This window comes from Globicephala melas, chromosome 8 (genome assembly GCF_963455315.2).
Source record: "Globicephala melas chromosome 8, mGloMel1.2, whole genome shotgun sequence".
Classification (NCBI taxonomy): Eukaryota; Metazoa; Chordata; class Mammalia; order Artiodactyla; family Delphinidae; genus Globicephala; species Globicephala melas.
The window spans coordinates 23,517,440-23,530,577 of record NC_083321.1 but is presented as its reverse complement, the minus strand read 5'-3'; the positions used below and the strand labels follow the sequence as shown (position 1 = coordinate 23,530,577).

Genomic DNA, 13,138 nt, shown 5'->3' with positions numbered 1-13,138 from the left:
CAGACTCTGTCTTATTTTATCATTATTTTTGCCATAGGGTCTTGCACAGTGTCATGCACATAGGGGCAGCCAGTAAATATTTGTTGGTATACGATTGAATTATCTTTGTCTCTAATCATAGGTGTCATTATGGTTTACCTTAGCACTGAGAAGAGGTTTCTTTCTTTAGTGTTCATATAGATGTGACTTGGCCTCCCACCATTACCACCACACACACCTTTTAAATAAAGACTTTTATTCTTAACTTTTGGCAGAACAAGATTATTTTGTGAAAGTCATAGGATGTGTTTAGTTGATAAACATCACCATTAACTGTGTTTGATCAAGACTACACTTCATACCCAGAATTTACAAGAGAAAGGGAAGCCTCTGTATACTCCAGTCCTCAGCTCTGGCAGCTGCCCACCTGGACAAAGGCACAGGATGATGATGATGCTGGCTTCGGTGCTGGGGAGCGGCCCCCGGGCGGGCCTCTGCTCTGGCCCCTCCTGGGGCCCGCACTCTCGCTCCGGGCCCGCTCCACCTCGGCTGCTGACACGCACCACGAGGAGATGGCACAGGGACACGCAGGAACACGGCAAGGCTGCCATCTCCTTCTACAACCAGTCAGCCCTCAACGTGGCAGCTGAGGAGCCGTCTGTCACCTCACACCAGCCATGATGCTCTGTGCTAGCTTCTAAGTCTTCTCCTCTAGACTCTGAACTTGTTGTGAACAGAACCCTATCTTATTGTTTTGTTTATACCCAGTGCCTACCTATAAATGCCTTATATACTAATGTATGCTGAATGGTCTGTCTGAAATGATGGCGTATGGAGTAGGGAGCTAGAATGAGTCTTGGTTCTTAATGGTTATTAATAACATACATAAGTTTTTAATCTAAAGATGTTGTGAAGTGTTATTTGAAGAGGTTTGTGAAGAGTTAACATTTACAGTTCCATGATTTTTTTATAATAGCTGCACATTCAAAACTTTCCTTAGAGTCAGAGAGATTAAATAACTTAGTCAGGATTACCAGTAAGTGTCAGAGCTTGGAATAAACCTGTGTCTGAGTTGGAAGAGCTCCTTATAACTACTGTGCCTTGCAGGTTTTCCAAGATACAGCACTAAATTGTTGACCAGGGCTGAAACTGAGTATATTTGGAATCTTCATGGCTCGTTATTTGTCTCAAAATTTTTCTTTGGCATTCATATTATGTTTGATTATTGACAGATAGAACCCTAGTTTTGTGATATTAGGGGTAATGTGCCTTATATAATAATACAATGTTTTAAACCTTGCTGTGGTTCCTGGGGAAGGTTCACCACACAATAGATGCTTTTCTCTATGTTTCTTTACATTTTATCTCTCTCTCAGGATTCTCATAGCTAATATATATATATGTTTTGTGAATAGGTGTACCTTTAATTAAAACAAAATAAAAAGGAAACAGGATACCTAAGTTTTTAAATGTCAGAAACATGCTACAAATCAAATGTTAGAAGTGAAAGAAACATAAAGGACAGTTTGATGTATACCTTATGAGGAAATGAGGACTTGTGATATTATTGCAATTTTTTTCTGAAGTGTTTTAATCTCAAACTCATTATGTATGAGGCAATAGCTGGAGTCCTAGGGAATGAGGTAGAATGTAAAACACTTAAACTGTGTCCTGTTCCTATTATGAAGAAGCTCATAGTTTGGTAAATAGAAGAAAACCAATTTTTAAAAAAGTAATAGAAGTTAACATAACATTTCATAGTACAATTTGTGATTCATTTCAAATTAATTACAATTACTATAGGAATTCAGGAATAGGAACAAAATCATCTAGGTTGATCTATGGCTGAGGTAGAATTTGTGAATCATTCTCAAAGGGTGTTTGGAATTTGAAATAGGCAAGCACAAGTGATAAAACATTATTTTATTGTTTTCCTATGGGCAGAATTTCTTTTCTAGGTGTCCAAAAGAAGTATTTAATTGCTAGGTTGCCTGGTTCAATTGTTTTTTCCATGGTTACAGCAGAAACATATTAGGGTGTGATTCCTTTCCTTTTGAAATATAATCTGTCTTAACTGCCCTAGGACATCTGTCATATAAAGAAGTGATGTGAGATTGTATAATCTGGCACCATAGCTTTCTCTGTATGACAGACAAGTTTCCTTTTTGGGTGGGATTCCTGCTTACCTCACCAGCCTAATCTCTCATCACTTCTCTCAGGTAGTATTAGCCAGATCCTCCGAAGTTTCCTGTTTTCTTTCGCCTTGAGAGCTTTGGGTGTGTTGTGCCTTCTGCCTGGATCACTTGCCCCTTTACTTGATTGTCTCCTCCTCATCTTTTCAGGCTCAGACTAGATGTCTTTTTTTTTTTTTTTTTTTTTTAAGGAAGGCTGCTCTCACCTTTTAAAAACTGAATTAGATACCCCTGCTGAGTGTTCCCATACCATCCTGACTTCACCTAATTCCACTGCTATTTCCAATTAATTTATCACAAGATAGTGAGGATGCTTCTTGAGGTCAGAAATCTTAACCACTTTTTTCCTCCCACTGCTGTATCCTCAGTGCTCTAATACATTTTCAATAAATATTGGTTGAGTAGGAAAATCTCTTTGGGGTTAGACTGAGCACCTTTCAGGTGTTTGATAAATATCTAACAGATAAGTTTATTTCATTAAAATAGTTTGTATTGGTGGTTCTGAATTATTTTAACTGAGATATAGTATAACCATCTGTGTGAAAATCTTGATATACAGTGAAGGAGTTTCAGTACAGTGAACTTTTAGAGCGTATTTGTTATGTCAGCGCTTTAGATTTTCCTTCATGTTCTTTTATTGAGTGTGCCTATTCATATTGCTGTACCAGCTGTTTTTGGTGTGTATGTGAGGGGGTGTATTTGTATGCTTCACATTTTTCTATATCTTACTTTTTATTCTGTTTTTGTTTATGTCTGTCTCTTATAAGCAACATTTAACTAGATTTTATTTTTTTATTCATTTTGATATCTCTTTTAGTCGGTGGTTTTAATCCATTTATGTTAATTGTAATTACTGATGTGTTTGGACTTCTACCATTTTTGTGTTTTCTGTTTTTATCCTTTGCTTTTTTCTTTTCATGCATCTGCCTTCAACTGGATAATAGTTTTTGTTATTTTCTATATTTCCTGCTTTTATGAATGCTGTAGGTTATGTTTCCATTTTTATATTTTTTGGTATACACCATTAAGTTTTTAGGATACATATTTAATTATATTTTGCCAGTGCAGTCTAGAGTTATCCAGTATTTTCTCCTCCTATCTGTATCAAAGTTCTTAGCATGTTTTATCACCTAAAAATATCCTTATCTGTCTTATTGTTTTTTTTAATGTTTGAGTTGTAAACTTTTTTAACCCCTCAGAAATTACCTTTTAAATGATTAAATGTTAACACTTTATCGGTTTCTATGGTAACTTGTTTTGTGTAGCCCATGGGTCCCCTCTGTGTCTACCTTTCTTTTTGATAAACTGCATTTTGTAAGAGCTCATCAGTAAGTGGTAAATTTTCTTAGCTTTTATGTCTGAACTTTTCCTTCGTTCTTGAATGATGGTTTGGCTGCATATAAAATTCTAGACAGTTATTTTTCCTCAGCTTTTTGAAGATATTACTCCGTTGTCTTCTGACCTCTATTGCAGCTGCTGAGAAGTGTGCTCTCAGTCTGTCATTCCATTGAGGTAATCTATTTTTTTCCCTCTGATAGCTTTTAAAATTGTGTTTCAATTGTTGAAAGTATGTAATTTCTCTACAGTGTATGATGTGGAGTCATGTTTATACAGTCTAATACTCTTTTTTTCTGTTGAATTCTTTTTATCAAGGTATTACCTGCACAGTGTAAGCTCAATTAATTTTTACAAACACATATATCCAGGTTACTAATACCTAGTCAAGATACAGAATATTTCCAGCAAGTTCCAAGGCTCCCTGTGCCCCCTCCTAGTCAATACACTATAGATAACCACACTCTAAACTCTTTCAGTGCTCTTTCATTTTGAGGATATATATCTCTTTTTAACTCTGGGAAATTCTCAGCAATTATCTCTTCAAGTATTGCTTGTCCACTATTCTCTCCCATCTCTTCCCTTGGAACTCCATTGGACAAACACTGCAGCCTCAATTTATGTCCCTTAACTGCTCTTTTCTACTTGTCCTTTTGTCTGCCCATATTAAGTTCCAGTTAGTTCATTGAAGCTATCTTTAATTTACTAAATCATTCTTTCACTATGTCGACTGTAGAATATATCCCATTGATTGTTTCTTGTTATTTCATTAATTGTATCTTTCATTTCCAAGATTTCTAATTAGTTTTTTTCCTTTCAACCTGATGGTGCTTTATATCTGTACATTATTTTTCTTTTTAATCTCTTGTTCTTGTGATGGATCTTATACCTTCATTTCTATTTCTGAACATCCTTAAGATACTTATTTTAAAATCTTTGGTGGGTTGCACTAAATAGATTGCATCTGAAATGAATTTCTGTTCCAATTACTGATTTTTGTGGTTTTCTTTCTTAGCATTAAATTTCTTCATGTTTTGGAACTTTGTTTTGCAATTTACTTTTGAGTGGAATGTTTCTGTTTTAGTTTCGATGTCTTCCTACCTGTCCCCTGAGTCTCCCTTTCCACGCCCCTCAATCCAGGGATTTTGCTATTGATATTTGGGATATTGGCAGATAAAGTAATGGAACCAGAGGGTGGCTTGACTCTGTTCTGGTATTGAGGTAGTGTTTTTGTCCCCTACCTTCTTAGACCCTCATTTCTGATATAAAGCCATAGTTCTAGTCAAAGGTTTTGGTTGCAGCCAGCCCTAGCTTTAAGCAGAGAATCGATTTGAGTCCCCTGCTTCATCAGGCCACTTTTAGTTCCCTTTGCTCCAAAGGAAACTACTGTACTTCACCCTTCCTCCCCACAACCTGCTTTTAGCTCCAGAAACCAGCAAGTCAGGTCCTGCTCAGCATTTTTGAATATCTATACTGTTTCTGTTGCACAGAAGTGTTTCTTATTTGACTTTAGCTATGTCTTTGATTTTCTCTCTTTATGCTTAATATGTTTTTATTCATTTGTGCTCTGTGGTGCAGACAGGGTTTCTGAACTCGCGTACAGTGTTAACCCGGAGGTGTTATTAATTGTAAAACTGTCTTCTTAAGGAATAATAATCAAAATATATTAAAAAGGAAGAAATATGGGGTCTGGAATTGATTTGTTTGGAGGAAGATATGCATCCCTTTCTATTCTCTATAAAATGCGATTTCATTTTTAATGTTTGCTTAATAATCTCTATAATCACTTTTTTATTATAACAGATATAATTTAGGTTCATTATTGAGCTTTTGGGAAATGCAACAAAGCATACACATATACACCACAGAAACACACACACAATATGAGAATTACTTGTAATTCCACAACCCAGAAATAGCTATTGAGTGTTTTGGTACTTATTATCGTGTTTTACACACTTTACACACACCATCTCACATAACTAATATTCATATTTTAAAAAACAAAACAAACCCAGTCTTGTTTTGTAGGTGAAGCTGTGAGTACTGGAGATGCCTTATGTGAAATAGAGACTGACAAAGCTGTGGTTACCTTAGATGCAAGTGATGACGGCATCTTGGCCAAAATAGTGGTAAGTTTTTATTTTGACTGTCTTCAACAGGATGAAGATTTCTTAAATGTAAAGTTCCTTGAAATTGAGTTACTGTTTATTTTTACCTCTTTGTTTATAGTGTTATAGTATACATAATACATTTTAAATTCAGATGTTTAAAATATTTTAGTGTTAAGGTCTAATAGTAGCCAGTAATGATCAAACAACATAGAACTATTTCAACCATGATAAAGATAACTCAGTGTTTTGGGTTCCCTAGTGGAAAATGAGAAGCATTCTGGCCTGAAGGATGAGAGAAGTCTATTTGAGGTGGAATTTGAAGACAAAGAAAGCAATAGGTTAAAGCTTAGAGCTAGTAATTTCCAAGTTTATAGTTGGTAAAATTTTTAAAAAGAAATGTTTTACTCTAATCTCATGAAAGCAAGAAACCCTGTCTTCATCTATCCCCAGGACTCCGAAACCTAGAAAGTGTATAAAGTGACTGTCTGCTCAGCTCCTTTCTCTAGATGAGACTATTTGAAGTTGTCCTATGCATAGTCTTGCTTGTGGGTTTCATAGCCACACTCAGTGTCCTGGTCTACTTCTTACTCTTTCTTACAGTTTTATTCATCCTTTACATTTTTATAATTATTTAAAAATAGAATTATTTAAAAAGATATGTGTATGGAATATTTCATATACTTGAATGTAGTTGACAATCTTATCTTTTGATAGCATATTTTCTGCTTCATGAGCAAAAGGAAATATACTTGTGGGGCTAGCAAAACCAAAGTCATTTCCTTTTAGATCTACATTTTAATACATTGCAGTAATTTTCAAGGCTCTTCTCTGAACAAACTTTGCTTTATAACTAATTAAAAATATGAAGCTGTAACTTGGATACTTTGGTGGCATTATTACAAGCTGAAGTTAGTACAACCCTTCAACCAAAATGTGTAGCAATACAAGAGAGGTTACTTAATTAATGGAAGGAAATACGGAATATCATATAGCCAATGAAAAATTGTTTCTAGGAAAAAAATGTGATTTCTTTATAAGTTAACAAAAATTGAAAAAAATTTTGGAAAAATGCTTTTACAATTGTGTGTGGACAGTGATTACAATCTTGTAGAACTTTAAAAACATAAATACAGAAAAGATTAGAAAGAAGTGTTATAAAAATTTGAGTATGTGTCTTTGGGTAGTGGAACTAAGTGATTCTCCTGCTCTGCTTTTTTCTGTTTTTCTCTATATTCTAAATTTTCTATAATAGGCATGTTATTTTTATAATGGAATATTAGAATTTATGTGAAAAGTAAAGTAAAATGAAATGCTTAAAGCCTGTTTAAGGTTACATGGTATACTCACTGATGGAGCATGTTTGTTTCTTAACATGTAGGACATTTAGTAGACAGCATGGTATAGCAGCTAAGATTGTAAGCTCTGGAGTCACACTGCTGCCTGATTCATATAGCTAATAAGTTCTGCGGGTTACTAGTTATGTCATGATTAGCAAATTCTTTTACCTTCATAATAAAGTGGAGATAACTATAATACCTAGGTCATGGGGTAGTAGTAGAGATTGAGTGAGATAATGCATATACACTCATCACAAGACCTATCACCCACCAGGTGTCAATAAATATCACTGTTCCCATTATTATTAAAGTTATTCATTCAGTCTTGGTGACCATAAGCCCCCATTTCAGTCTGTATATTTTTCTAATAATTTGTGTTGGTTGTGACTAGACACTAAGCATCCATTTGTGCCTCTGTAGTTTGATTTGTACAGATAAACTGCACGTCTATTAGTAGTCCATTGTTGATGTGGTTTTAATTCTGGGCTACCAGCTTACCTCTGCTTTGACCATGCATATAATGCCTTCCTTCATACATTCTATTCAAAGACCATACCTTGGGATGTCATACTTGATATTTTATCTTTTACATTCTAATTTGTCAAACTTCCTTGTCATCTTCAATATTAATAGCCATGTTAAAACACATTGTTGAACATACTTCCTAGGAGGAAATGTGAATGGAAGGGTAAAATTTCTATACCTTTATAACTAGGAAAAAATAAATGTTCATACCAAAAGTAGTTTCTTTCACTAATTTATGCAGCATTTTGAAATGGAAAAAGGTTGTTTGAATTACCATATGTAATAAACGCAACTACATTTTATTGTGTGTGCTTTTGGCAAGCTGTGTTTTTGACCCTAGTTCTGGATTGTTTGGCTGTGAAAGTCTTCCAGAATTGACAGCATTTTCCACTCAGGTATTTAGTAATGCATTTCAGATTACTAATGATGTCATAGGTCAGTAGTGACTGTTCATCTGGCCCCAGAGCTCTGAAGCGGTGTGGGGGGTGTGATTGACGGCAGCTTTAGCGGCACAGATAGCTATTTCCTTGCCAAAGACTGTATGTAGTTTAGGGCTTTGTGCTTTATTATTATTCCACATGCATTTTGGATAATAGGAATAGGAGTATATTCATGTCACAATGTGTGCAATTTTATGGGAAAAAAATGGAGAAAAAAATTACGGTGGTTTTACTGATAGTGTTTGGTTTTTGTCTTTTTTTTTAGCCTTTCACCCCACTCCATTCTCAACCACCCCACTAGCAAGTTACAACTTTGTCTTTCAATGTGGAATAATCCTCATATTTTAGCACACATAATAAATGATTTTTAAAGGGATACATATAAGAGATTTTTACTTTCAGCATCAAGGAGTTGGATAATTGAGCTTGTTAAAAGGCAGGTGATGATATAAAACTCTAGTTTTTAGTTTGCCCCCATTTTGAAAGATTAGGAATTATAACCTATTTTGCTATTCATAGGGATTTACTTCCATAGTCTGTGAGAGGTTTTTATACTCTCCCTCTCCTCCCAATCTTATTCTTTTCTTTGTACTCATAATTTTTACCTCTGAATTCCATTTTAAATGTAAAATAATATTATTACATTTCAATTAGAGCCAGAAAAAAAGCTTAGAAGCTCTTAATAATATTAATAAAGAATAATTGGTATCAGTGTAATTTTATGATTTATTTCCAATTAAGTTAATTGGAGAGTTGTTAAATTCTCATTTAATCACTAGTAAGTTGTCATGCAAAAACCTTACATTATTACACATATATCAGTTCATAAGTTTAGTCTTAAATTTATTCAGCAAATTGGATAGCAGGTGTTTTACATGGTAATATAATAGAATATTAGGATGACATTTTTGGAGAGTTTATTAGAGATTGTGTAGTTTGGCTTCAAATGTATTTAGGGTTACTATATAATTTGTCATACAAGTCAGGATACTTTTGAGGGTGAGGAGGGCGTAGGATGTTAGGATTATTTAAACTTATATAATTAAAAAAATATTTAAACTTACATAATTTTAGAAAATTTTAGTTTATTGACTGGCAATGCATTCATTGATAGAGTTTTATTTTATTGGTAGGCCGTTACTCTTCAAAACAATTTTCAAAAACAGAATTCTTTCTAAAACCTACCATCCATGGATATTAAAACAGATTTTTAAAAAACTCTCTATTGATCATCTGAATATTACAAAAACAACAGATCATAATTATTTTTGGTATTGTTCGTCAAATTCAATCAATTTCTTGATTGTTTCCCACTCCAGTACTGTGTCACTGATGTTTTCGAAAGAATGGATTTTTTCAATAAGGTTTTATGTTTTTGTTAGATTCCCTCCTCCCCTCCATTATTTTTTATTAAATTGCCTGCAGTCTCCTTCAGCATTGCATTTTGTAGTTTGAAAGTTAATGGTTGAAATTTGAAATTGTAAGACCTTCAGTTGATTCTTCTCTGTAGACTATAATATTTTTAACTGAGAAAATACCCTCTCAAAGCTCAGAGCAAATTCTACTAATTGGGAGATACTCTCAGTTCTAATTTTTTTAATACTGAAATGGGTAAATGACATTGAAGTAGTAAATGAGTCTACGTTCCCCATGAATTAAAAGCTAAATCATTTATAATCTACTCTTCCTTTCTAAGCTTCTTTGTAAAAATAGTAGCAGTGTCTTGAGGTGCTGTATGATCATTTTGATTGAGCTAATATAATTTACAGATTGGGTACTGATCATATTGAATGTTGTCTCTAGTGTCACACTGCATTGACTCCTTGCTAACTAGCCCTGTGACCTTGAGCAAGTTATTTAACCTTTCTCTGCCTCAGTTTCCTTATATGTAAATGGGAATAATAATAGCACTTCATAAGGTTTTTAAGAGAATTAAATGAGTTAATACTGTGCTAGCACAGTGCCTGGCACTTGAGTACCAGGCAAACTGGTATTCAAGGACTTAGTGGATGTCTCTCCTCCCCTCTGCATTTTAGCTTGTTATTGATTTGTTTTCTGCTTCATTGTTTCTATGTGTCTTCCTTTTAAACCAAAGTTCATAGTGTATATAAGTTAAATATATATATTAAAGAATAAAAGCAAGTTAAAACTGTATAATGGTTCAAACTATGATGGAAAATCTGTACTGTTTGCAAGCCAACTAAGCCAGTCATGTGACTCAGCTTATCTCCACTAACCATTGTGCATGTTCCTTCAGTACTCACTTAGCAGCTCTCAAACTGTTCTGTTTTAAAGAAGAAAAATATTTAAATAATTTCTTAACTTACTGATGATTTTTTAATGCCAGAATCAAAGCAGACAGTATTTACCAGCACCTTTAATGGCATGAACCCTCTCAAACAATTTCTCTGTTGCGAAATACTGCTGTAGATATTTTGTGTCTTTAGCATCTCATATCCTTGGGTACACTGGAGCTTATTAAGGGGGCTGTATTTAGCACATCTGCAGATAATACATTTCAGCTTTGGGGGATGTCTCTGGTAGAGAGGACTCATACCAGGGGTCTGCGCCTAGGGATAGAATTCAGACTCTATAGGTATATGTATATTGAGAAATAGTTTGTCACAGAAATAGTTTGTATCAATGTCTCACATGTCGCTGTTTACCCAGCCTCATGCTGGGCCTTTCGATATGAATTTCCAGTCCTTCCCAATGGGGACAGTCCTCTGTAGTTCAGTCTTGATCCAAGTTGAGTATATTTTTGTTTTAAAAATAACTTGGAGGAAAACAACACCGCAATCATAATAATAGCATCTTTCCAATTTATGTAGTACTCACTAGATGTCTGGTACTATTCTGAGTGTCTTGTATATAACTCATTTATTTCTTATGATAATTCTGTGAAGTAGTTAGTAGTATTATTTCCATTTTACAGATGAAGAAACAGGCATGGTGAGATAAAGAAACCTCACCAAGGTCACATAACTAGTAAGTAGCAGAGCCAGCATTGAAGCCCAGGGAGCCTATAGAAAACTGCGAGGGAAGGCTAGTAGTTTAAATGACAGACTCCAGATCGAATATTTGAGCATTAACGGGCTGTTTTAGCAGAACTAAGTGTAAAAATCTTGCATTTAATATTAAATCAGTGACACAAGAGTAAGGGAGAATTTTGATCAAGTAAGTCAAATGCCTGGGAAAAGACCTGGGCCTCTGAGGTGTCGCAAAGCTCCAGATGCTGTAGTGGAGCAGAGCGCATCCACAGTGCTAACTTAGAGGGAGCAGTAACAAAGGCTCATTTGGTTTCTCAGCACAGTTTTGAAAAGAGCATATTCTTCTGTTACTGAGTCTACACAAATTTTAAATATTTGCTGACCACAACATAAGCAAATATCTACAGGAAACTAGCATGCCTCTAAAAGATCTCTTATTGCACTAAGGGAATAGAAAAAGAGAAGTGATTTTAAATTGTATAGTGATTTTAATGACTTTAAATGGAACTATAATAGGCATTATTTTCTTATAACTTCTATTAATATGTTCAAGTTGTGTGGTAGTATATCATTGTTCATGGTATTTGGATTTCATGTTTCATCGTGTCATTTTTTAATGGAAAAATATGAGTAGTTAAAAATAAAATCTACTTGATATTTAGATATGGTAAAAATGGAAATGATACTAAATGCTCATTATTGCCCACTTGTGAAGGTGTCAATAAGTAGGGTATATACGGAATCATTTATATGATTTATTGTAGTAAATGAAACAAGGTGAGGTGTCAGTTTCAGATTCTACATTGTATCTGATTCAGGTTTTAGAAACCTATTGATATTTTTAAAATAAAACTTTCCTTTTTTTAAAGAATGCTTTTTATTTGAGTGAGGTTCTTTGAACTTGGATATTGATCCTATTTCTGGTTCAGTTTTGATAGGAATTAACATCAAGTGTACTTCATATCACTTAATGCTTTCTTCTATCAATTTTTTAAGAAAATTGATCATTTTACTTTGTGATTTTGAGTTAGCAGTTCATAAGCAGGTAAATAGACATTTTCAGAAGAAGAAAAAGTGTTAACCCATTAGTAATCTTAACTCATCTTTTTGACATAGTAAAGAAAAATGAGCAGTCCACAGAAGTGAAACTTTTTAGTATGCGATGAACAACTAAACAAATTGTTCTTGGGTTGTTTAGCATTTTTCTTAGCCACAATTCATTAAACATCCTTATTTAGTTTTACGTACCCATTTCTTTTATATATTTACTGTTCTTCTCCATCAGTAGTTAGTAAACTTAGAAAGCTTCCTAACTCTCAGAATTTATGCCTTATTATTTTAATAGTGCACATATTAATAACCATGAAAATTACTGTTACTTAGAAAATGTCAAACCCATTCTAAGAGTTACGCTTTTACTTATAATTACTATACTAGTGACTGTCCTGCAGTCTGTCATTCTATTATTCATTAGATTACATCTCTAATGAACCTTATTTAAAGTAATTGAAAGGGAACAATAGAAAACTTTGAAGGAATGACATTTTCTTCCAGTACTGAACTTATATTATCATCTGAAGGTTCTCTAGGGACTTCTTTTAATAAGTAAATAAGAATCAACTCTTTCTTTATAAATTAATGCTGCTGAAATGCTTCAAATATATTTGAGTTTAAAAAAATCATCTTCGATCTTATTTATGTTTTTAGTTGGCAATATCTATGAAAAAGTGGTCAGCTGAGACACCACCATGTTTCTTATGTACTTACAGAAAATTCATGAGGTTTTTATTTTATTTCTTAGGTCTTTCAAATATACATACAGGGAAGAAATTAAATATAGAGAAATGTGGAAAGTATATTTAACATTATTAACCACAGTAGTTAACCAATTCTGTCTATACAATGGGATGTCCTTTTTTCCAGAGACTAAGTTTACTGAAAAGATCTTACTTTAAATTAATTTTCATAAATATGACTTATTTGAAGGAATTAATCCCTTATGAAATCTTGGAATTCTCTAAGCCATTGTGGAAACTGTCTGAGAAAGACCAATAGTTAAGATATGTTACTACAACTCCTGTTTTGGATTTGTACTGAATGACATCAAGAGGAAGATGGTAATGGTAGCTCTTATATATTTGAAGCCTGTGGGAAAGAGAAGAGATTCTAGATTTTTGGTTTGTTTTTTTTTTTTCAGGAGGTAGAATCAGTAACTGGAAGGAGGAG

At 33.9% G+C, this 13,138-nt stretch overlaps 1 protein-coding gene across 2 annotated transcripts in view; it reads left to right on the top strand.

Moving 5' to 3' along the window:
* The window catches only part of PDHX (pyruvate dehydrogenase complex component X), a 77,357-nt gene that overhangs the window by 31,108 nt on the left and 33,111 nt on the right, over window positions 1–13,138 (top strand). For both annotated transcript variants that reach the window (XR_004041280.2, XM_030864729.2), the window contains exon 3: window positions 5,538–5,638. Coding sequence is in view for 1 of the 2 variants with exons in the window: in XM_030864729.2 (XP_030720589.2) it covers window positions 5,538–5,638 (101 nt within the window). In the remaining variant the exon portion in view is untranslated. The remainder of the gene's footprint in view (window positions 1–5,537; window positions 5,639–13,138) is intronic.